The sequence below is a fragment of the Corvus hawaiiensis genome, chromosome 8 (genome assembly GCF_020740725.1).
Source record: "Corvus hawaiiensis isolate bCorHaw1 chromosome 8, bCorHaw1.pri.cur, whole genome shotgun sequence".
Classification (NCBI taxonomy): Eukaryota; Metazoa; Chordata; class Aves; order Passeriformes; family Corvidae; genus Corvus; species Corvus hawaiiensis.
In genome coordinates, this window is record NC_063220.1 from 37564717 (window position 1) to 37587158 (window position 22442).

The following is a 22442-nucleotide window of genomic DNA, read 5'->3' on the forward strand; positions in this document are numbered from 1 at the left end:
AAACATCAATCCAGGAAACTCGGCTTCAAGGTCCCTCCCAACCCACCCCACTCTGTGAGTCTGGGATTATTCTGGGATTATTCTGGGGTTAGAAAGTGAAGAATGAGGCAGAGCCTCTGGTTGTCCTGGCAGTTACATTGGCCAGCTCTGGTGAAGCTCCTGGCTCCAGGCTATTCCTCACAGGGAATGCGCCCTGGAAACAATGAACCCGCAGGAAACAACTGCTGCAATGAGCACTTACGGTCCTGGAAAGGTGGCAGTGAGAAACAGCAGCAGCAGAGAGCCAGGTGGTCACTTAGACTTGCTCTAGGGGACCTCTCTTATCAGCTCCTTTTGCTACAGCACTCATGGTCAGGGCTGAATTTCACAGAGCAAAGATTTTATTGGCAGCAAATCCTTCCTGCCCCTTTCATTCCCTGAGCGTGGCATTGGCTGCCAGGCAGCCTGAGCTGTGCAGATGACCCCAGCAGCAGCCTGAAACACATCAGCACCACACACACACACACTTCTCATCCTCCAGCTGATTAAACTGCCCTGATAACACGGGGAGATACAAACACCGATCCTATGGGACCCCAGGGGGATCTCCAGCGGCCTTACCTGAGTTCCCTCACCTGTCCCAGCGGCTCCCAGCTCAAGACCTGCTCCAGGCTGGAAAGTTCAGCTGGAAAGTTCTTGCTGAGTAACCCCATGAGTCAAGCGTGGCACAAGATAAGGAGAAACCAATCAATAGTTTTAATCCCTCAGGGAGGCGAGGGAAGGTTTTTCCCTGGTGTGTTTATGTTAAGCTGCAGACAGCATCTCCCTCTCCCAAAGTAACCTGTCCAGGACTGCCCTGCTCAGCTCTGGTGCCCGAGGAATTCAGGAAGGGACTCTTTTTCCTCCCCTTTGCCTCATCACAGCTTGACCAGCCTGTGGAAGGGTGGCTGCCCCCCCATCTGGATGTGACTCCTAATGCTCATGGAAGTTCAGTCCTCAGGGTTTCCACGTTCTGCTAGAAGAATTTGAGAGCAGGATTGTATTTTAAGTGTAAAATACTTTTTATTAACGTATTTCTATTTATTTAAAACTTTATTTGTTAAACCCCAGCTGGTTTTTTCCATCTGTTTGTCTTTCAAGTCCCAGATAGCTCTGGATAAATTCCCCAGCTGCTCCAACATGCTTTATCCAAAGGGTTTTGGCAATTTGCTCCTCCCCAAAATAACCAGACCCGCCACACCCTCAGATGCTGGTGCAGCGGGGAGGGAAGATTCCAGCAGCCACAGCCCTTTCTCCCTCCAGCATTGTGGTGGGAGTTAAAAGCTGGGAGCACCTCTGGCATTTTCCCTCCCCTCTCGGGAGGTTCAGTTTTCCATCCCCTTTTCCCTGGCGCATCCCTGGTCCAAGGGTGAGCATTCTCTCTGCGTCAGCACTCCAAGGTCACGTTCAGCGTCGCCCTTTGGCTCTGTGGTTTTTGGACTGGCTGGTGGGGAGAAGCAAGATTTACTGATACCTTATCTCCTGTGATTCCCAAGGAACCTGCTGGGCCTGGACACAGCCTGCTCGGCCGTGTGGGCTGGCAGATATCCCATGACACCGCCATGCCCCTGGGCATGGCCGGGTCCCACAGGGTGCGCTGGCCTTGGAGGAGACAAAACCGTGGAGCAGCTGCTCTGCTGGCATGGGAGAGGCGCTGGGACAGGGACGAGCCAGGAAGGGGCTGTGCAAGAGCAAGAGCTCTTCCTGCAGGTGATGCATTTGCTGGAGCAAATACAGTAAAAGCGAAGAAATGGAGTTTTAAGGAATTGTTACCGTGCCCGAGGGCCCTGCCAGCCTCACCCCACAAAATGGAAAGAGCCGAGGAAAAGTGGCTCTGGAACCCCAGAAAGGACAAACCACCTGTTGCTGGGGTTGGAGGAGGAAAAGGGAGATTGGTGACAGCACAAAACCTACTTTGGGGAATATTTTAGGTCGTTTTCCTGTTGAGGTTCTGGGGTCCCACAGCTCCCCATGCCCCCCAGGTGATGTGACCGTGTCCAGGCCCAGGACTGCAGAAGCAAGGAGCTTTTCAGTGCAGAAAAGGCACTTTCTGGACTGTAGAGCCCTCAGCTGGAGTGCAGAGGGCTTGGTAAATGCCTCTGAATGCCTTCCTGCCTGTGGAAATGTGAGGAAGGTGAAAGGCTCCCACAGACCACCCTCCTTCCCGAGACCAGGAGTCCTCCAGCTTCCTCCCGGTGCCCTTTTGTGCCAAATGACACTACAGACACTGGTGTTTACTTTACAGTGTTTATCCTCCCGAAAAAAGGCTCCTCCCCATCACTGCCACCCCCAGGCTGCACTCTGTGACCTCCCTGGGGAACATCCAGTGGCTGCAAACAGCACAGGGGTTTCATCCTCAGCACAAAAAGTGTTCAAACCCACTCGGGATTGATGGATCCGCCAAAGGAATCAGGCACAGCTGACAAAAGGGAAACCACCCCACACCGATGGCCAAATGTGCATTTCTTTATTCAGTGAACGCTGAGCTCCCAAACCATTGAGAAAGAGGATTCAAACCACCTCTGGACAGGAAAAAAAGAAATAAATTAAGAAAATGGGCTTTGACATGTAAACCCACAAAGCATTTGCTTCCCTTTCCTCTCCTCATTTTTCAGTTCCTCATCCCTCCTGAGCAAGACCAGATCATTTCAGAGAAGTGACCCTTCCCTACAGCATCCAAATTTCACTTCAAAACCAGCATTTCCTGGCCTCTTGGAGAGCTCCCTTTCTGCAAACCATCCAAGCTGGGGCTGGGTAGAACTAAACTCTCCTCCTAAAAACTCACAGGAGGCCTCGATCTTCTCTGTAAACCTTCTGAAAGAAAAACTCTTCTGACGGGCAATGAAGAGACTGAAAATCCCTTTTTTTTTTTAAACGAGAAGGCCTGGGAGGATGCCTGAAACTGCCTGCATCAACCCTTCAGTGTTCTGGGGGTAAAAATCCCTTCATTCCTGAGAGGCCACCTGGAATGATGGGCAATTCCCCAGTGCCCCTGCCTCGCAGGACAGAAACCTCGATTCCAGCCTGTTTGCCAAGCCCTGGCCAGGTCCTGAGCAGAAAACTGGAACAACCATCACCTCAGCACGAGCAGGTGGCTGCTACAGAGCCGAGATGTCCCCCAAAGCTTGGGATCCTGGGTGAGAGGGGCCTCAGAGCCCTCACAGCCCCCAGAGCCTGCACAGCAATTAAGAGGCCTCTTACATAAGGTTGTTTATTTACCAAAGAACAGCCAAAGTCCTTTCAGCTGGGCTCAGGATGGCAGGAGATAAAGTGTTTGCACAGAGCTGTCAGCAAGAACTCTGCCAGGCTTCGGCAAGGGCACACCAGGGCTGCTTTAGGCAGCACCACATGGATTTTCTTCCCCACCTTTCCTGGTCAAAACACACACCCTTACTCCAAGCAGCAGCTGCAAGTGGGAGCAGACTTACTTGTGGTGGCAAACAGTGACTTTTCCTGCTGGAAAACACAGCTGGGAGCACACATGGAGAGTTTAGGAAGGGCAGGTTGAATGGAAAGGTAAGAAAACGGAAGCAATTGCCAATTTCTGAGCTCAAAAGCCCTGCACAGATCACCAAGTGGCAGCTGAACTGAAGGGACACCCAGAAAATATAATTAAAATGTTGTCCTGGGGTGGCTGGCCTTTCCTTCCCCACCCTCCCTTGCCTTGCCTCACGAGCAAGAACCCTCCTGCCCTCCTGGACAACCAAGTCACGGTGACTTTTTGCTGCCAGTAATTGATGTCCAGACACGTGCACAGCCCAGAACTCCCCAGGTGACGTGCTTTACATGTACCCAGAGGTTAAGGGCAAAGGGGTTAAAGCTTCACCACAAATGGAGAATATTTTGCCACCCCCTCATCTGAAGCAGCAGCAGCCCCAGGGCCAGGGCACTTCCCTGGGATGTGGGAGAGTGCAGGGAAGCATCGCTCCCAGGAAGAGCCAAGCAGCTCGTGCCAAGCTCAAGAGCTCTGCCACAAAACTGGGAAAACCTTCTCAAGACCTAAAAACAGCAACACAGAACTGGGCAGAGCCAGATTAAATCCCACTGGGGTTTTTTGGGAGGGGGAAAATGGTCAGAAAATGAACAAGGTGGGCTGCTCTGTGCCCACCCGTGCCGGCAGGGGCTGAGCTGCTGCCACTGCTGCCGAAAACCGTCTGCAGCCAAGTTATGGGAGCCCTGCCTACTCCCAAACCTTGGAAAACCTGCTTCTTTCATCATCTTGGAATCACAGAATATCCTGACCCACAGGGACCCATCAAAATCCAACGCCTGGTCCTGCACAGGACACTCCCAATAATCCCATCGTGCCTGAGAGCGGTGTCCAAATGTTTATTTATTTAAACAAGGGATGTGCACAGGGCGTCGTGCCCAAATCCCACAGACAGCCGGGGCAGGAGAGGCACTGAGAGGATGCAGAAAGAAACCACAGATCCTTCTGGCAAATATTTGTGGCCAACGTCTGCTGAGCTGGATGGGGAAAGTTGCCAAAGCAGGATCTTGAGGCTGTTCGTTGGGCAGCGCTCTGGTCCACTGGCACCAGGGACAGAATGAGGCTGAGCACTGAGCTGTGTCCTGAGGAAAAGCAGGAGGGGGAAGGTGAGGGGACGGCTCTTTCCAGAGTATGGGAAAGCGAAGGGATGGCTGCCCTTCCTTGGCTCACGCTCCTCAACCACCTCCCATGCCTGTATTTTATGGGTTCAAAACCTTCCCCATGTGGCAGCGCCAAAGGCTAAATCCAGATGGGTCTCGGCAGCATCAGCGCCCACCCTCCGGGCAAGATCCTGGTTTGCCCAGGTCGTTCTCCACCTTGAACTGTCCTTTTCCAGCCTTTTCTGGTGGAGACCCCTGCTCCCAATTCCAGCCTCCTGGCACCTGCTCTGGAATGTCCGGGTTCGCCCCTCCACACACAAACCAGGCTCCCGCCTGTCCTCCACAGACACCCTCAACCTCAGCTGGAGGCCACAGAGGATGGCTTTACTGGCACAGCGTGGGGAGATCCACGAGTTCTGCTGGACTGAGGCAGCACAACGCTGGATTCCAGCTTTTACAGACTCACAGTTTGCTGTGCTCACCTCTCTGACAGGCACCAAGCAAAGCAGGAGCAGCAGGAGCAGCAGGAGCTTCCCTACCCAAGGGAGAGGCAACAACGAACCAGTGTCCATGGCAAAGGAATCACTTCAGTGGTGGTTCAGCCTCTAACTGGGACAGGATTGTCCCTGGAAGTCACCCGAGGATCTCAGCCCAGTAGCACAGAGCTCACGGGCCAGTGTGGTGTCCAGGGATGGCAGAGGAGCCCCAGCACCCCCCGGCTGCACTCTCCGGACAGCAGAGGCTGAGGGATGGCTGTAGACGGATCCTACCTGAGGTCTGAGGGCGAAATGTGGGATTCTGGCCATCAGCACAAGGCTGAAGGTCGCCCTGACCCCAGGCCATGTCCCACCCCAGCCAGCCAGAGCTGCCGGGCAGATGTTCCCTGGGAAGGAGGAGAACAAGGCAGCACAAACTCCACGGCCTGGATTGAGCCAATGCACAGCAGTTCTGTCCCAAATCCACCCCCGGGCCCCTCCTCCGGAGCCAGCAGCCCTGAGCCCCCTGTGCCCCATTCCCAGGCTCCCTTCCCGAGGCAGCAGCCCCGCTGTGGCACAGGTGGGGCCGTGTGGAACCAGAGCCGTGCAGGAAGTCAGACACCACAAGGCAGGATTCAGCAGATTCCATTTAATGTCATGTGCATATATATCCATACATTTACTTATGTCAATGGTTCGGATGTGCGTGATGCCAGGTCTTGAAAAATCTACTCCTCGGCTTACTCTGGGAGCGTGAACTCTCTCAAAAATCAGCTCAAAAGTCAGCTCGGGGTGAGGCTGGGCTGTTTAAAAACCGACTTTTAACCCCGACGTTGCCAAGGCAAAGCCGTGAACTGAAGGCAGAGCTGAGCCCTGAATTCCCACCCGGCTCTGCAAACGCTGTTGCAAAGGGTTTGGCCAGGAGCCCCCTCCCTCCTCGCGTCCCTCCCTCCCTCCCTCCCCGGGAGACAGAGAACTGATAAGGAATGGGCTGCTCTTGGTTCAGCATCCCAAGCAACACCCTGCCAGCTCTCCGAGGCAGGTTTTGGCCCAGGCTGAGGAACAGGGAAGAGAAGTGGAGACAAAGCATCCCCAAAAATCAGAAAAGAAGGAAGAAATGACACTTTCACCACCACGGACACACAGAAATTAGCTTCTCTTTTCTCTTCTGCTGTCCAGGGCCCAGGAGTGGCAGTTCCCGGGGGAAGGGATGCCCACCCTGCCCTGTGCTGCATCCCAGCAGTTCGGGGTAGATTTTTCAAGGCCTGGAGATGGCTCCCAGGAAGGCTCCTCCCACCCGCTCGCGCTCATCGATTGCATAGCATTTATTTCAGATAAGGCACTGTTTTGCCCAACAGCAATTCCACATCAATGCAGTTTCCATACAGTCCACATCAGATGGCCCTACAGTGCAATAACATCAACTTAAAGGCAAGGTTTGCAAGAATAAACCCAGCTTTAAATTTCAACTGAATATTAAGAAGATAAAGGAAACTACATTTTTCAAAAGCCTTTTTTATTTTCCTTCACCATTGCTGTTTTACAATACAAATATCACCTTGTGAATACACGAAAAACCTACAGAAGATAACTCTGCTTCACGTAAAATACAGAATGGATATATATATATTTTTATATATATTTTTCTCTTCTTCATTCTTTTTTAAAAAAACTATTTTCTGTTCTGCACATTGGCAAGTTTAGGATAGGAGACTTCCCCAAACATACAGTATGTATGGTAGGAGTGAAAACTTAGAATTACATGCAGTTTCTGCACAAATATTTTAAAGAAATAGATTATCTTTGTTGTTTTTCAACAACACTTCGATAGGGGATGGAGAAACCATTCGTAGTTCACTCAGTGATCATTTGTAAAATTCTTAAAAAACAGGAATTCATGGCTGTTTTGCTTTTTAAAATCCAGCTACGAAGTAGACAATAAAGAGATACTTTTTTAGCTTGACCTGCCCGCAATGTGTGAGCAAGGTCGGACCCTTTTTATTTGGTGGGGTGGGAGGTTTTTCCCTACACGTGGCAATTTCAACATTATAAGTAAATTTCCAGTTTAATTTAGCTATAAATGCAAAAATTAGTAATTATACAGTATATATAATTCTGCTTTCATGGAATACTTTATTTTAAATAAAAACATTTAAGACTGCCTACTGACCATACAATCAAGACAAGAAAGGCACTAGAAACATAGACAAATCTCTCTCTCTCCCAAGAAGCATTTTCTTTAAATTTTTTAACTCTCTGTTCTCTGACATGTAAAAATCTTTTTTAAATTTAATTTTTTTTTCATACACATTTTGAAAAATAAAGTTAGGAAATACTTAGAAAATCACTTTACATTTTTTTCTCTCTTTTTTTTTTTTTGTGTTTTTTTTTCTTGTTTGCTTGTTTTCTTTTCTTTTTTTTGCACTTCTTTGACACAGTCAGTCACTGCAGATTCTACAAAATCAGGATTTACCAAACCTTTCTGTGTCTATCATCTTATTCGTAGCACGGTGCAACAGGTAGAAAGATTTCTTGATTTCACCCAAGGCAGGTATTTAGAAACCTTCATATAGTCATTTGCTAGAAAATGGCTTACAGCCCAATCTTTGGGGCAAGAGATATGAAAAGTATGTTTTCCCAAGAAAATAATATGCTTTGTTCCCAGACGTGACTGGAAAGACCAGAACTTATGATATAAAAGCTTTTCATTTATGTTGTCGCATCATATACAAAGGAACATGGTGATGGGCAAATGCAAATCCCAACTCTATCAACAAGAAATGTGTAACAGTGCGTGATAAGTTAAATTCTCTTTATTGTTGTCCAACGCAGATCCTTTGGAGAGAAAAAAAGATCACAGTGCTTACCAGGTAACTGAACAGGTCAGGTCCAGGGAGCTGCTAAAGAAAGGGTTAGGGAGCGGTGGATTTTTGTTTATGGCATCTTCTCTTGGAGTTGTGAGCACTTGGGACAGGTCCTTTCCCGGGCTGGGGTGACGCTGTTACGTGTCACTCACCAGGCGGCTGTACTTGACCTGCCGGCCCCGCGCCAGCGCCGGACACCGCAGGGGCCAGTGGTAGGAGCGAGGTACAATCCCTTGGACATTCTTCTCGAAGTACTGGAAGGGCTTGTACCACCAGACCCTTGCAAGGAGGTTAGTTTGGGAAGCTTCTTTTAGCACCTGCAGGGAGACAAGGACAGAAAAGAGGATTACCCAAGGGCAGCTCATTTATTCGCTCACGGCCGTTCATCGCTGCTGTTCCGCTTCCTGCTGCTCCCAAAATCTCACTTCCCAAACAGCTCCCAGCCTCCCCACACACACCAAACGTTGCTCACCCCTGTCTACAGGACCTCAGTTGTTTGATGGGCCCACAGGAAAGGAAGGAGTGGCCCAAAGACCGGTGTCTCCTCTCCCTTGGGAATGAAAATGCCATCCCAAAGCACGGCTGTTCCGTAAGCGCCTCTGCAATTCCAGGTAGCTTGGAAATCACTTTGTGGAGCCTGGCTGTGTGCCTGTGGAGCCATGAGCAGGGCACATCCCAACCCATCTGGAGGAGGTCAGAACCCTGCCCTGCCCTCCACACGCTCCCAGACTGCTCTCGCCCACCCTCTGCTTCTCTCAGCCATGAGCAAGGCCCAGCTCAGACACAAGCAGTGGGCAGGCCCCGATGGAACTATCCAACACCCCTGCTGCCTATTTTCCATGCCAGAGCCAGGGATCCCTGTATCCACCCACCCAAAGGGAATACACAAGCACAGGGCTTGTACACTGAGCTTAATCTCCATGTCAAGCTCACATGTCACATAAATCCACTGTTGCTTTTAATTTTAAGGCTGGGCACAAGCCCCAGCACGAGGAAGGAGAGAGCAGCACAGCAATGTGTGCTCAGGAAGGATCCAGGCACTGGCCTTTCCCAACATCCTGGCAGCTCAGGGAAGCAGTGTTGAGCCACCTCCTGAGTCACATCAGGCAGCAGAACAGGAACGTTTCCACACCAAGGGCTCTGCTGAAGCAAGTCCTCAGCAGGACTCAGGGCCACCCTGACTCCAGCTCTTCCAGCCTGGAAGCACAGCCACTCAGCAGACATGTTCTGAGCACCCAAGAATCCTCTGGGGCTGTGGGACACGAGCTGCAGAGTGTGGGCACAGACTCCTGTGGAACACGGTGCCTCCCAAGCTGACTGACCACCAAAGGGCACCTCATTTGCAATTGGGCATTTGGGGTGGAAATGCACCACAGGGCTTGGCTGTGCCCTATTGCTTCAAGCAGCACCAAACCACTGCAAAAACGAGCTGGCAGCTACAGGGCCTTCAGGGGGCTGGAGCCTGATGATCTTTAAGGCCCCTTCCAGCCCAGGCCATTCCGTGACAGTTCTGTGATAGGAGCTATAAATCTGCACTGTCACAATATTAACTCGTCTCCTACCATCGCAGTGGGTCTTTGTTAAACACAACTAACAGCATATGCCACAGATGAGCAAAAGATCTTTGGCCACGAGCACAGAAAATATTTGGACACCAATATGCTGTTAGGGACCTAAAAATGTCTCCTAACTCCCTTGTCTGCTATCACCAGGAAAGACTTGTGCATTTTGTCTCACAGAATCATGGAACACCCACAGATGGAAGGGATCCCCAAGGATCATGGATCCAGCCCCTGGCCCTGCACAGACACCCCAACAGCCCCACCCTGGGCATCCCTGGCAGCGCTGTCCAAACGCTCCTGGAGCTCTGGCAGCCTCGGGGCCGTGCCCATTCCCTGGGGAGCCTGGGCAGTGCCCGGCAGCCTCTGGGGGAAGCACCTTTCCCTCATCTCTGGCCTGACCCTGCCCTGGCCCAGCAGGGGAGGTTTCACTTCCTCAGCATTGTCAGCTTCTCCCTGACTGCTCCAGTTCATCAGCCAGAAGAACTTGCCACCCCTTGGAAACACTTTCAAAAACTTTCCATTTTTAGGGAGGCCTCCTACTATTCCTCGAGAGACCTGTGGCACAAGCCACAGAACATAAGAAAACCCCAGCTGGCCTCAACAACCACACAAAAAAAACCCAAGGCAAAAGAATCTCAGTGGTTTGTTGTTCTATCACAAATGTGGCCACCTGGCCCCAGTTCAGAAGGACTTCAAAGACTGAGGTTACCCAGGGGAAGCAGAGCCCTGCCTGCCTTTGGGAAGACCTTCCCATATTTTTGTGGTCAAGACACAAGAAGAACCCAAATAAGGATGCCTCTTTCTCCCCTACAAACCCAACGGCGAGGGGAAGAGAGGGACTCTCCACAGGACACGGGTGAGCCTGGATACTCCTCCCCCCCCCAAACCAGACTACAGCAGGAGCATCCAAGGAGTGGGAGGCACTCACTTGCTGGTTGGCCATTGTGTGGTACCACCAGAATAGCCTTGTAGTGATGTAGTAAGCCACCACCACGTCCACAGTGTAGTGGTCATGAGCGAGGAGGATGCAGAACATCCCCACCATGCTGAGCGCCCAGCAGAGCCAGTGGTACCACCAGAGTCGCCGTGGGGAATCTGCAAAGAAGCACAGGCAGGGGTTACTTCCAAGTGGAACCTTATCAGGACTGCTGCTGTGATTAGCAGAGGTCATGGACTGCAATCCTGGCTGACACAGAGATGCCTGTGCTGAGATTAAGGGCAGGAATGCTGAGATCACAAAACAAGTATCACCCTCTTAAGGTGTAACTTAAAATTGTACTCAGGGTAATGAGATCCTTGGAAATTAGAAAGGTTATGAAATCTTTCTTATAAGAAAGATATAATATACCCTGGCCAGTCAAATTAACCTGTTTGTGTTTAGATGGGGTATTGGGAAGGAATTGTTCCCTGGCAGGGTGGGCAGGCCCTGGCACAGGGTGCCCAGAGCAGCTGGGGCTGCCCCTGGATCCCTGGCAGTGCCCAAGGCCAGGCTGGACATTGGGGCTTGGAGCAGGCTGGGACAGTGGGAGGTGTCCCTGCCCATGGCAGGGAGTGGGATGACATGGGCTTTAAGGTCCCTTCCAACGCAAACCATTACAACCCCTCTGGTGAAGAATTTTTCCCTGGTATCCAACTTTTGGTGCAGCCTGAGGCCATTTCCTGTCGTGGTGGAAAATGCAGGTATTTTAACTCGAACTGTGTTCACCAGTGAGCAAAGAGAAACTCCTCAGCCAGGAAGGAATTACACAGCAGGAGAACAGCAGGGCACTCACACTCTTTGATGAACAGGTAGGTGAGGGTGAGGATGACGGTGTGGCCGCTGTACAGGTAGTCCCCACACATGTTGTGGGAGCCCGTGATGGACAAGCCTCCGCCAGCAATCAACTTCATTATCCTTCGCAGGTGAGATTCCCAGTCTCCAAAGAGCTGGTGGAAGAGCAAAACACAAAAGCACACTAAAATACCACAGCTCAGAGCAATGGTTTCAAGCAGCAATTTGGCCTAGCAGCTCTTCTACCTTTCTGCTTTGATCCACAAGATCAATCACCAGGTAAATCCACAGCCTTTCCCAAGAGCTGGAAGCACATTTCTAGCAGGAAAAAGACTGGAAATGAGACATGAGTGTTTTGATGCTTTGCACCTCTTGTAGCTGGTGCTCAGGTGAGATTTTCCTCCTGTTCAAGAGGCAGCACACTCTAAAGTAAATGAGGTTTAACTTGGTTCACATTGTTGGTAACGGCGCAGGCCCTCCTGGTGATCGTCCAACAGAAACCAGGAGGAACTGCCCGGGCTCTACAGCCAGCTGCCAAAACAGGATCTGATGAACAGAAGAGCATCTCACTCCAAACCCTAAGGCCTTGGAAAAGTCTGCAAGATTATTTCTTTCCACTTCCCATTCCAACGGAAACATCTGCGGTGTCTGTCAGAGCACGGTGCCAGACTTGTGCTGTGAATCCACAGCAGCCCAAACGGGGATCTCCCTCCACACCCACTGGATCTGCTCTGACCCACCCCCAACCCATGGCACTGGCTCACGGAGCATTCCTGAAAAAACTCCGGTTTGCCCAAGGAAAGCCAAATCCAAGCAAACCAAGTCCCTCCCATGAGGACACTCTGCTCCCTCTCCCGAGTGACCGAGGGCAGCTGGCACTGCCCAAGACTTTTGCTGCTCCCAGCTCTAAGCCAAGCCCAAAACAAATCTACAAAAAATGCATGGCATGGGACAACCAGGATGTGTGGAGGACCTCTGGGACCCATCGGGAAGCAGGGACCAGTGCAGGACTAATGGATCAACGCACATGTGCTGCATCCTCACCTCATTTTATGGTGTTTGAAAATCCATGGACACCATTGAACTGTCAGAAGGAAACACAGATCCCCCAGGCTGGCCATTATGCTTTTATTTTAAAGCTTGGCCTTGCTTTAAGAAGTGGAAATTAATAATTTCTGACAGACTTGAGCAAGTTCTTTGCAGGAATTAAACATTTCCTGCTAACAGTTGCTCACAAACACTAAACTGCTCCCCAAAGCCCACTTTTCACAATCACACAGAACTCAATAAGGTGTTGAGAGGTTATTCTTTTCCCACCAGCACATTTAGAGCTTTCAAGAAAACCCAGCTTTATCCTTAATCTTATCAGGGCCCTCAGCTTGTCTCTGCTTGAGTAATGAGAAGGATTTGCCAACGCCGTAAATTCCCAAAACCAGCAGATTTATTCACTTCAGCCCATAAATACCTGTGTTCTTTCTGGTTTCATTTCCTAGCAGCAGACTGCTCAAACAGAGTGTTGACTCCTCTCCCACTCACTTCTCTTTCCAAAATCCCTCCAAATGCCACAAAGGCTCTGCCTTGGCAAACCCTGGCTGGACTTCCCCGAGGAACCAAAGCATTTTGGATGTGCCAATCCTCACCTAAACAGCGACAGCACGTGGATCAAGTCCGAGCAGGATTTTACTGCCTGTACATCAGGGGTTCTACAACCTGACACCTGATTTATGGCTGCGCTTCTGCCCTTTCTCCTGCTTCAACTGAGTCACAGCACAGCCAGCCCCAGGAACTGCAGTGAGGACCAGGGTTCCAGCAATGCTGGGGTGACCAGAGATGGATTCAACAGCACCAGCCCTGTCCCATCTCCACCCTGAGCACGTGAATTACCCTTCCAGGCTGACCACAAGGGTCTTGCCCAAGCACCTCTGTCCCAGCAGCCTGGTTTCAGCCACGGCTTTCACAAGCCTAATTTATCTCTCAGAGGCAGTGCTAGATTGGGGAGGAGGTGAGAAGTCCCTGTGCTAACAGAATTGCAAAAATATGGGCAGGAGACAGCCTTAGGAAAGTCTTTTTGGGCCATTTTCAACCATGAACCACATCTGCATTTGACACACTGAGGTGTGTGTTTCTCTAGAAATCAGTGACTCACACCTGGCACAGGTTGCACACCTTCAACTCCTTCAGTGGGGACAGGAACACGCTGATCATGCAAATGAGTTGAAAACGCCACAGAAATTGGGTAACTCAGTGCTTTGAAAAGGGTGGGAATTCCTGCACTGCCCCACAGCACTTGTCAACACCTCCACTGAGAGGGCAGCCAGAGAGCAGCAGAATGGTGTCCCTGTCACACCAAACCAGCTTTCTCAAATTAAAATCATCAAATGGTTTGGGCTGGTTTGGGCTTAAAGCTCATCCCATTCCACCCCTGCCATGGGCAGGGACACCTTCCACTGTCCCAGGCTGCTCCAAGCCCCAATGTCCAGCCTGGCCTTGGACACTGCCAGGGATCCAGGGGCAGCCCCAGCTGCTCTGGGCACCCTGTGCCAGGGCCTGCCCACCCTCACAGCCAACAATTCCTTCATAACACCCAATCTAATCCTGCCCCCTCTGGCACTGGGAAGCCATTCCCTGTGTCCTGGCCCTCCAGTTCCTGCTGCAGGGTCCCTCTCCAGTTTCCCTGTATCCCTTCAGACCCTGGAAGGAGCTGTGAGCTCTCCACACAACCTTCTCCTCTCCCGGCTGAGCAGCCCCAGCTCTCCCAGCCTGGCTCCAGAGGGGAGGTGCTCCAGTCCCCTCAGCAACTCAGCGGCCTCCTCTGGACCTGCTCCAACAGTTCCATGTCCTTCTTGTGTTGGAGGCACCAGAACTGTGCACAGAATTCCAGGGGGGTCTCATGAGGGCAGAGCAGAGGGGCAGAATCCCCTCCCTCAGAAACACTTCTTGAGAAAGCAGTTTTGGGAACAGCAGGGCGAGGGGGAAACACACAGCAAGGCAGCCAGAAGGAGTTTACCTTTGGAGAACACTTGAAATGCATTCCAGGTACTGGGAGTGTAGTCACATACATGGTAATACACCGGTACAGGTATAGTGTGCCAACTATACAGAAAAATCTTCTGCTAATTATAGACCTGGCAGAGAGAAAAAACAGGCAAAAATAAGGAGGTCACTCAAGGCAATCAGAATCCACAAAGGTAAATAAAACAAACCAGCAGCTGTTTTCTCCTGATGCTTTGGAAACTCGTGACACTATCGGCTTACACCTGGGAATGCTGAACTACTCCACAAGTATTCCCACGCCTTCCAGGCCAGGAACACAGGAGCAACTCAACTCACACTGCAAATCCATGGAAGTGATTACAGGAAATCTGAGGATTAGGACGCAAAAGCCTGCGCAGATTGGGTGCTGAGGACATTAAAGGGGATTTATGCCCCACACCCCTCCGTTAGCTGTGGCTGTCACTAATTTCCTATTCGAGGCAGGGCATGAAGTTACAGAATTTTCATTCTAAGATGAAAAGGAGGAGGTTTATTTCAGCTGACACACAGTTCAGTGATTACAAAGGGTCTCCTGTACAACCCAGAGGAGTGAGAGAACACATCTTTCCTGAGCAGCATTACAAAGGAAGCAATTCACATGGGCAAGGAAAGCTCCCAAATAAAAATGCAGAGCTGCTCTGGCTGCAGGACAGGCTGTTTGCAGGGAAGCCACTCAGCAGCCACAGCTGCAGAGATATTTATTAGTGAGGGCTGATGTTCACAGAGAGGGCAGATGCAGATTTGGTGTACTGTGAGGTGCTTCTGCAGAACCAGAAAGAGCACCCGGGGTATAGGATGGGCTCAGGAGGGACAGCCAGCCCCAAACCTGCCCCACCAGCGTAACAGGTAAAAACACCTCAAAGAAAGACAATTAAACCAGGACAGGAGCAACCTCTGGAGAGATCCTGAGGAGAGATCACTGCCAGGGTTACAAAAATCAGGGGTAAATCCAATTACAGCAGTTAATCACCCTTTGTGTTCCACTGGTTACAGACACTGTGGGTTTGGGTTCATTTTAAATCATTGTTTTTTGCAGTTACAGCCATTTCAAGCTGCAGGTTCTGGCATTCACAGAATCCAAGGACAGACTGGATCGGAAGAGACCTCAAAGCCCACCCAGTGCCACCCCTGCCATGGGCAGGGACACCTCCCACTGTCCCAGGCTGCTCCCAGCCCCAGTGTCCAGCCTGGCCTTGGGCACTGCCAGAGATCCAGGGGCAGCCCCAGCTGCTCTGGGCACCCTGTGCCAGGGCCTGCCCACCCTCCCAGGGAACAATTCCTGCCCAATCTCCCATCCATCCCTGCCCTCTGGCATTGGGAAGCCATTCCCTGTGTCCTGTCCCTCCAAGCCCTTCTAAAGTCTCTCTCCTTCTTTCTTGGAGGTTCCCCTTTCAGGCACTGGAATTCATTTGTTGCTGTTCTGCTCACTTTTAAAAAAATAATATTCCTATCAAGTTGAGCTCTTTCGAAACTCAAAATTGGCCATCTCTGAAATTTTTCAGCGCTTTTGGCAGAGTTATTAAAGTGGAGTGCTCTGCTCTTGGAGGACTGTGACTCTGCAGTGCCAGGCCAGTAGCACCTCCAGTGTCTTTGATTTATCAGGAAAGCTTCAACTCTTGCAGTGCAAACACATTTTGCACTGGAGTGCCCACTGCTGGAGCACAGTATTCCAGATTTTTCTCTTCCCTCTCCTCGTGTAAACATGGACAAAGCTGCGAGTCAAGAATTATAATTATTAATGTTGCTCCGTGGACTGAAATTTAAGTGTGGAGGGCACCATTCCAGTGGGGCAGGGGTTTTCCTGTGCAGAGATTTTCCTCTCAGATCTCACCCTTGTGGCTTTTAGAACCAGACATGAACCTGCTTTTTTCCTTATAACATAAAGGCAAATGGAGGAGTAGGGATTAAAGACTGAGCAGCATGGTATTTTGAGAGACCAAAGAAGTGGCAGCATTTTATGGAGCACTGAACTTTTTAAAATTAAAATTACCACTTGATTTAGCTGGATTTGGCATATTTTACCTTAGGAAAAGTCTGAGAGAGCTCTGCACTGTAATATAAAGAAAAAATAATTTTTTTTTTATATTTCCCTTTCTCCAGAGGAGTTGTGTGCATGTGAGACTCAGAGCCAGCCAGCGAGCACAAGCTCCACCCTTATTCCTGGCCCAGAGAACTCCATTCCAGCTCTGCAGACCTCAGCAGGGAGCACGCTGCTCCTTCAGTCCCACGAGGGACCCTCAGGGCCAATCCCGGCGTTGTGCTTCTCTCACAGCACCTGGGAATGCTTCCCAGAGAAGTTAACCTGCCTCAGCAGCTTCCTCGAGCTCCCTGTGGAAACTCCAGAGTGCCCAGCCCAGACCTGCTCCTGCCTCCTGGAGAGACACCAGCCCAGCCCCACGCCATGGACAGTATTAGAATTATGGAATCACAGAATGTTTGGATTGGAAGGGACCTCAAAGCCCATCCAGTGCCACCCCTGCCATGGGCAGGGACACCTTCCACTGTCCCAGGCTGCTCCAAGCCCCAATGTCCAGCCTGGTCTTGGGCACTGCCAGGGATCCAGGGGAAGCTGAAGTGAGGAAGGTCCACCTGGCCCAATGCCCTGGCCCTTTATTCCTGAAAGAAGTTTCAAAGGGAGGGCATAACCCACACCACACCACAAAAGAGATTCAGCTCTTTCTGTAGCAGTCACCACCCCTTGGGTGTGCATCATCCAAAGCCACAAGAACGAGGTCCTCCAGATAAAGCCACCTCGCTGGGCTCCTGCTCCTGCCAGCACCTCTCCTGCTCTTCCCTTTCTGCTGCTCAGCTCAGCTTGGGCCTCTCGGACTTTGATCCCTCTGCTCATGGATAGAAGAGAGGGATTTTGGTCTTTGAAGCATTCAGTGATCAGTGCATACACCGACCAAGCTCAGTGACATCTTCCCCTAACACCAGAAAAGGCCCTTCTAAAGGGGACTTCCCATGACAGGGGGTTGGAATGGGATGATCTTTAGGGTCCCTTCCAACCCCAAACATTCTGTGATTCTGTAACATAAATAAAAATGAACACACCAAAGCAAATGGGGACAGGGGGGGACCTTCCCATCTGCCAGTGACATCACCAACACATGGAGGTTATCATCAACTCAACCCACATCTCACTGCTTCAATATCTCCAAGGGTTCTGCTGCTCTTCACCTACAGGCTCTGCTCAGCTCCACCACAGGGTGTTTGATCTCTGGCATGGTCCTGTTAACCTGCACTTCCTTCTTGAGGGCAATCCCACACCACCTCCTCTAGCTGTTTGGGTTTAAAATCATGGAATGTGCTGAGCTGGAAGGGTCCCACAGGGATCACCCAGCCCAGCCCCTGGCCCTGCACAGACCCCCCAACAGCCCCACCCTGGGCATCCCTGGCAGCGCTGTCCAAACGCTCCTGGAGCTCTGGCAGCCTCGGGGCCGTGCCCATTCCCTGGGGAGCCTGGGCAGTGCCCAGCACCCTCTGGGGGAAGAACCTTTCCCTGGTCTCCAGCCTGAGCCTGCCCTGGCACAGCTCCAGCCATTCCCTTGGATCCTGGTTCACAGCTGCCCTCACAACAGCATGACCTGGGCTCCCTCTGAACGAACAGTGAGTTCAGAACATCATTTCACCCAATCTATGGCTTCTCACACATGAAAAAGTTTCAAGTTAACCATGCAGGGAAACACAAGCAGGGGCATTGCTTAGTTTCTTAGGGAACATTTGGATTTCTGCCTTCTGCACAGCAGCTCACACTGGGTGATATCTATTTTGGCTTTGAAAACCAAGATAAGAAGATCAAAAGGAGCTTCATTTTGTTTGGATGCAAACCAGCATCACAGAATCACGCAATCACCAGGGTGGAAGAGACCTTCAAGATCACCAACCCATGCCCTAACACCATCTCAACTAAACCATGGCACTGAGTGCCACATCCAATCTTTTTTTAGACACATCCAGGGATGGTGACTCCATCACCTCCCCGGGCAGACAATTCCAGATCTTTATCACTCTTTCAGTAAAGAACTTTTTCCTGACATCCAACCCATACTTCCCTTGGCGCAGCTTGAGACTGTGTCCAAAAGCTGCCCTCCCCAAAGCTGTCAGAAGCACTCAGGTTTTGAAAAGGTTTTACTTACTTGTATTTTAAGAGCAGCCACTGAACAAACCACAGTCCTACAAGGATCATGCCATTGATTTCACAAATAGAAAAAGCCCATTGCACCCGATCAAAGCGATCAAAAAATGCATCTGGGAGGGGAGGCTGCACCTCCTTGGGAGGCACTCGTTCATGAACCACCGAGATAGTCACCGTGGTGAAGACAAAACAAAGAAGTGCATAAATAAAAGCCAAGAAAGTCTTGCCCCACTCCATGGGATACTGCGAGCGCTCCGGCTCTGGCATGGGGATCTTGATCATCTCCTTCTTGAACCCGTTGGGGACCCCGTTGAGCTTGAGTGCGGCGCCGAAGCCGTTCTGGCGCGCCAAGTCGCCGGCACGGATGTGCCCGTTGGCGTGGCCGTTCTTGTGAGCCTCCATGTGGTGAGCCATCTTCAGCCCCTCGATCATGTTCAGCAGCCGCTGGCCGCTGTCGGAAGACACCCGGGACAGAGGGGATTTCTTGAAATCCTCCTCCGTCAGGTTGATGAGGTCCCGCCCAGTGAAGCTCTTCAGGGGCTCACAGTACTCCGGCACGGCATTGTCCATCAGCCAGCTGGTCACCTCCTCGGGTGACCACAGCACCACTTCTTTCATCTCGCCAGGGACGGTGGCACATGGGCTTTAAAGCGGGCAGCAGTCACTGCGGCTCCAGCACAGCGGCGGGAAGCTCCTCCTTGGCTTCATCTTGTCCTGGGAACGGGTTTGGCCAGAGGCGAGAGCCGTCCCCACCCAGCCGACACCAGCGTGCGGGCGCCGCGGCCAGCATAGGAGACGCTCTACTTCATCTCCGTGTTGGCATTCTTCTTCCTGGGGAGGGGGAGAAAAACCCAAAACCAGGCGTTAGGACGGCGTTTAGCCTGCAGTTCATGGCCAAAGCCAAAATTCCTGCACAAAACCAGCTGTGCCCGGGATGGACAACAGACTCCGGAGGGAAAAGAGCAGCAGATTTGAGCTCCAGCCTCACACACAGAGCACTGTCCTTCCCCAGCTCGCTGCTGATTTCTTAAAAGATTTAACACCACCTTGCAGCTGTGGGAAGCCTCCTTCTTGCTCTGTATTTGTTGTATTTTCTATTTCTATGCTCTAGTCCATGAGCAGCGCCCAAAGTCCTCTTACAATCATCATACTCATGGATTTAAGGAGCTACAGAGCAAATCTTCGGTACTATTTGTGGCAGAAACCCTTTCTGCCCCTTACAGACTGGCATCTTAATGCAATGTGAGGCACTAGTGATTGAATACAAAACCTGGTTTTCATTCCGGAAGGCAAAAATCGTAAGACAAAATCCCAGAGTGATTTGGGTTGGAAAGGACCTTAAAGCTCATCCCATTCCCCCCCCTGACATGGGCAGGGACACCTTCCATTAGACCAGGTTGCTCCAAGACCCATCCAACCCACCCTACAACTCCTCCAGGTGTCATATATAGTCATCAACACCAAAAAATGGGTGTAGATAAGCAAGGATCTAGTCTCTGGGCCAAAACACCAGCAGGAAAATCAATTATCAAACAGATTAGCCTGAAAAGAAACCAAAGCACTTAGGTCTGCAGGTATTCAGCAGCTCTGTGAGGTATATTTGACTGTTTCCAAGGTATAGTGCTCCAATTCAAAGAAATGTTTTCTACCAGCCAAAAAAAAAGGAACAGGAGAAAAATGATTTTTTTTTTAAAACAAAAAAGAGGAACTAGGTAAGAAACTTCTCCACCCAATGAATTACAAAAATAGCTTAGAAAAACTGATCGCTTCCAGCACAAAGGTTACAAGAACATGGAAGTTACTTGCTTGGAATCTCTTCCTAAATTTTTGACACACAAGCAGTAAAAAAGGCAGCAATGGCAGTGACCACCACCAGCAAATGCCCAGGTCTGAGGTATTTATTCAACCAACCAACAAAAACTGCTCCTGTCCAGAGCAAGGAGATGAAAGCAGTGGAAGCCCCACCATCCCACGGCCCACATGCTCTGCTGCAGCATCATAAACACGAAGTGAGAAGGTAAGAGCACAGGGGAAAAAAACCACTTTGTATTTTCAGAAGTCAGATCAAGCCTTTATCAGCTGTAAGAATATTTTTAGCCTCTTACAGGCTCCCAAGTGTTTGTGTTTCATCAAAGGGAGCAAAGTTGTGACTGAGGAAAACCAAAATAATTTACCCTACTGGCACGACTTGAGTTGAAGTGGCTCAGAACAGATACAGAGCTTTACTCCTATGCAAACATGAGCACACTGCACATGTGTTTGTTTTTTGATCTGTTACCTCTAAGCTCAGCAAGAAACACGAGGTGCAGTTTTTAATCTGTTTTTCCATGGAATGAACCGTGATGGTTGAGGAAAGAAAAAGCTCTGGATGGAAGGACTGGGAGTACTTTGGACAGCCCACCTCTCACTTACTGGGCACCCCAGGAATGTGCACATATTTAAATCCACCGAGCAAGCAGGGATGAAGATGTCTCTTCTACCTTGTGAGTATCTGTGTTGTTTTAAAGCAGGAGTGAGGATACAGCTCCGTTTGCTCCCTTTTCTTTCAGTACTGAGGAAGGCTTTCAAGCCACAGATTGCTTCATTATTCAAGTTGTGTTTAGCAAATCAGTATTTAGTTACAGAGCTCTGAACATGGAAAAGGGATGGCCTGAATTATGCATGGTAGCCCACATTAGAAGCTCAACAAGGCCGGACTGAGGAGCAGCTCAGCTCCACCCGCCTGTCTCCGTGTCCTCATCTCAAACCCCGGCTCTGGCAGCACAAATTCCCAGCAGACAATGCTAACAGACTTCTCTGTGGGCTTGTTGCTTCCCAGGACGGTGCCTCACGATGTTGATAAAGCCAAAGTTTTTTATCTTTAATGCTGTTCCTCCAGCTGGCCTCTGGGCCTGCAGCAGGGCCCAGCTCCCCATGCTGTTTCCCAGCCTGGCTTTGGGGCTCTCAGAGCACTCTGTGGGCACCACGAGGTGGGGCAATATTAAACCTTGTCAGTCTTCAACACTGGAATGCCTGAATCCCAGTTTCCCAAATCCCTGAACTGTTATCCTCCTGACAGAGCAACTTCCTGACAACATTTTTAAGGATTCAGGACCCCAAAGACACCATTCGGGAGCCTGCAGCCAACCTTCAAATTACAACTCCACTGCCAGGGAAGGATTAGATCGGATACTGGGAAAAACTTCTCCACGGAAAAGGTTGTCCATCCCTGGAACAGGCTGCCCAGGGCAGTGGCAGAGTCACCATCCCTGCCTGGAGACATTTATAACATTTGTAGATGTGGCACCTGGGGACATGGTCAGTGGTGGCCTGGGCAGAGCTGGGGAATGGTTGAACTCAATGAGCTTAGAGGGCTTTTCCAACCTAAACCATTCCCTGATTACACTCCATGCAAAGTTGCCAGCAGGTTCTAAGATGAGCTCCAGATGGAAAAATCTGTTGCCAGCTGCAAATAGCACTCAGATACTGGCACAAGAGTCCCAAAATGCTGGTGTGACCCCAGGATACCTGGCCTGGCAGCCTGACAAAAACCAACAAATGCGTGTCTCGCAGTAAAACTGCAGGCTTGGGCAACACTGCTGAAAACTTCAATCAGTTCCAAAATGTGCAACCCTAGCCCGCTGCTCTCACACCACCAGAGTAAACCACTATCAAGCACCTTTTGTAAAAGCAGAGTAAGTGATACTCACAGGAGCAAGGCTCAGAGGAAAGGTAATCCTCTGCCAAGGACATGGGCCATGGAGACGAGTCATTTTCACTGAGAGTTAAAATGGGGGAAACCAACTAAAATTTTTAACACCACTCATCATCCAAGCCTGTTTTTCACAGCCTAATGGGGGAGGAATAGGCAAAAAAGCTTCTTTACTCACACCTTCCAGCTTGTCACATTAAAAATTCCTCATTCCCTATGGTGTATCCACGAAAGCTTGATGGGGTGAGCTTTGCAGAAACTCCAGGGGACTAACAGCCCTCACTGACTCCTTCCCTTCC

General features: G+C 50.5%; 1 protein-coding gene across 4 annotated transcripts in view; it reads right to left on the reverse strand.

Moving 5' to 3' along the window:
- Window positions 1-5718: 5718 nt before the first annotated feature.
- The window catches only part of SGMS1 (sphingomyelin synthase 1), a 97656-nt gene continuing 80932 nt past the window's right edge, over window positions 5719-22442 (reverse strand). For all 4 annotated transcript variants that reach the window (XM_048311063.1, XM_048311064.1, XM_048311065.1 and 1 more), the window contains 5 exons: window positions 18454-19283; window positions 14289-14406; window positions 11283-11436; window positions 10439-10605; window positions 5719-8265 (listed from right to left, as the gene is read on the reverse strand). In XM_048311063.1, the coding sequence (XP_048167020.1) occupies window positions 8086-8265; window positions 10439-10605; window positions 11283-11436; window positions 14289-14406; window positions 18454-19070 (1236 nt within the window). In that variant the 5' untranslated portion in view covers window positions 19071-19283 and the 3' untranslated portion in view covers window positions 5719-8085. The remainder of the gene's footprint in view (window positions 8266-10438; window positions 10606-11282; window positions 11437-14288; window positions 14407-18453; window positions 19284-22442) is intronic.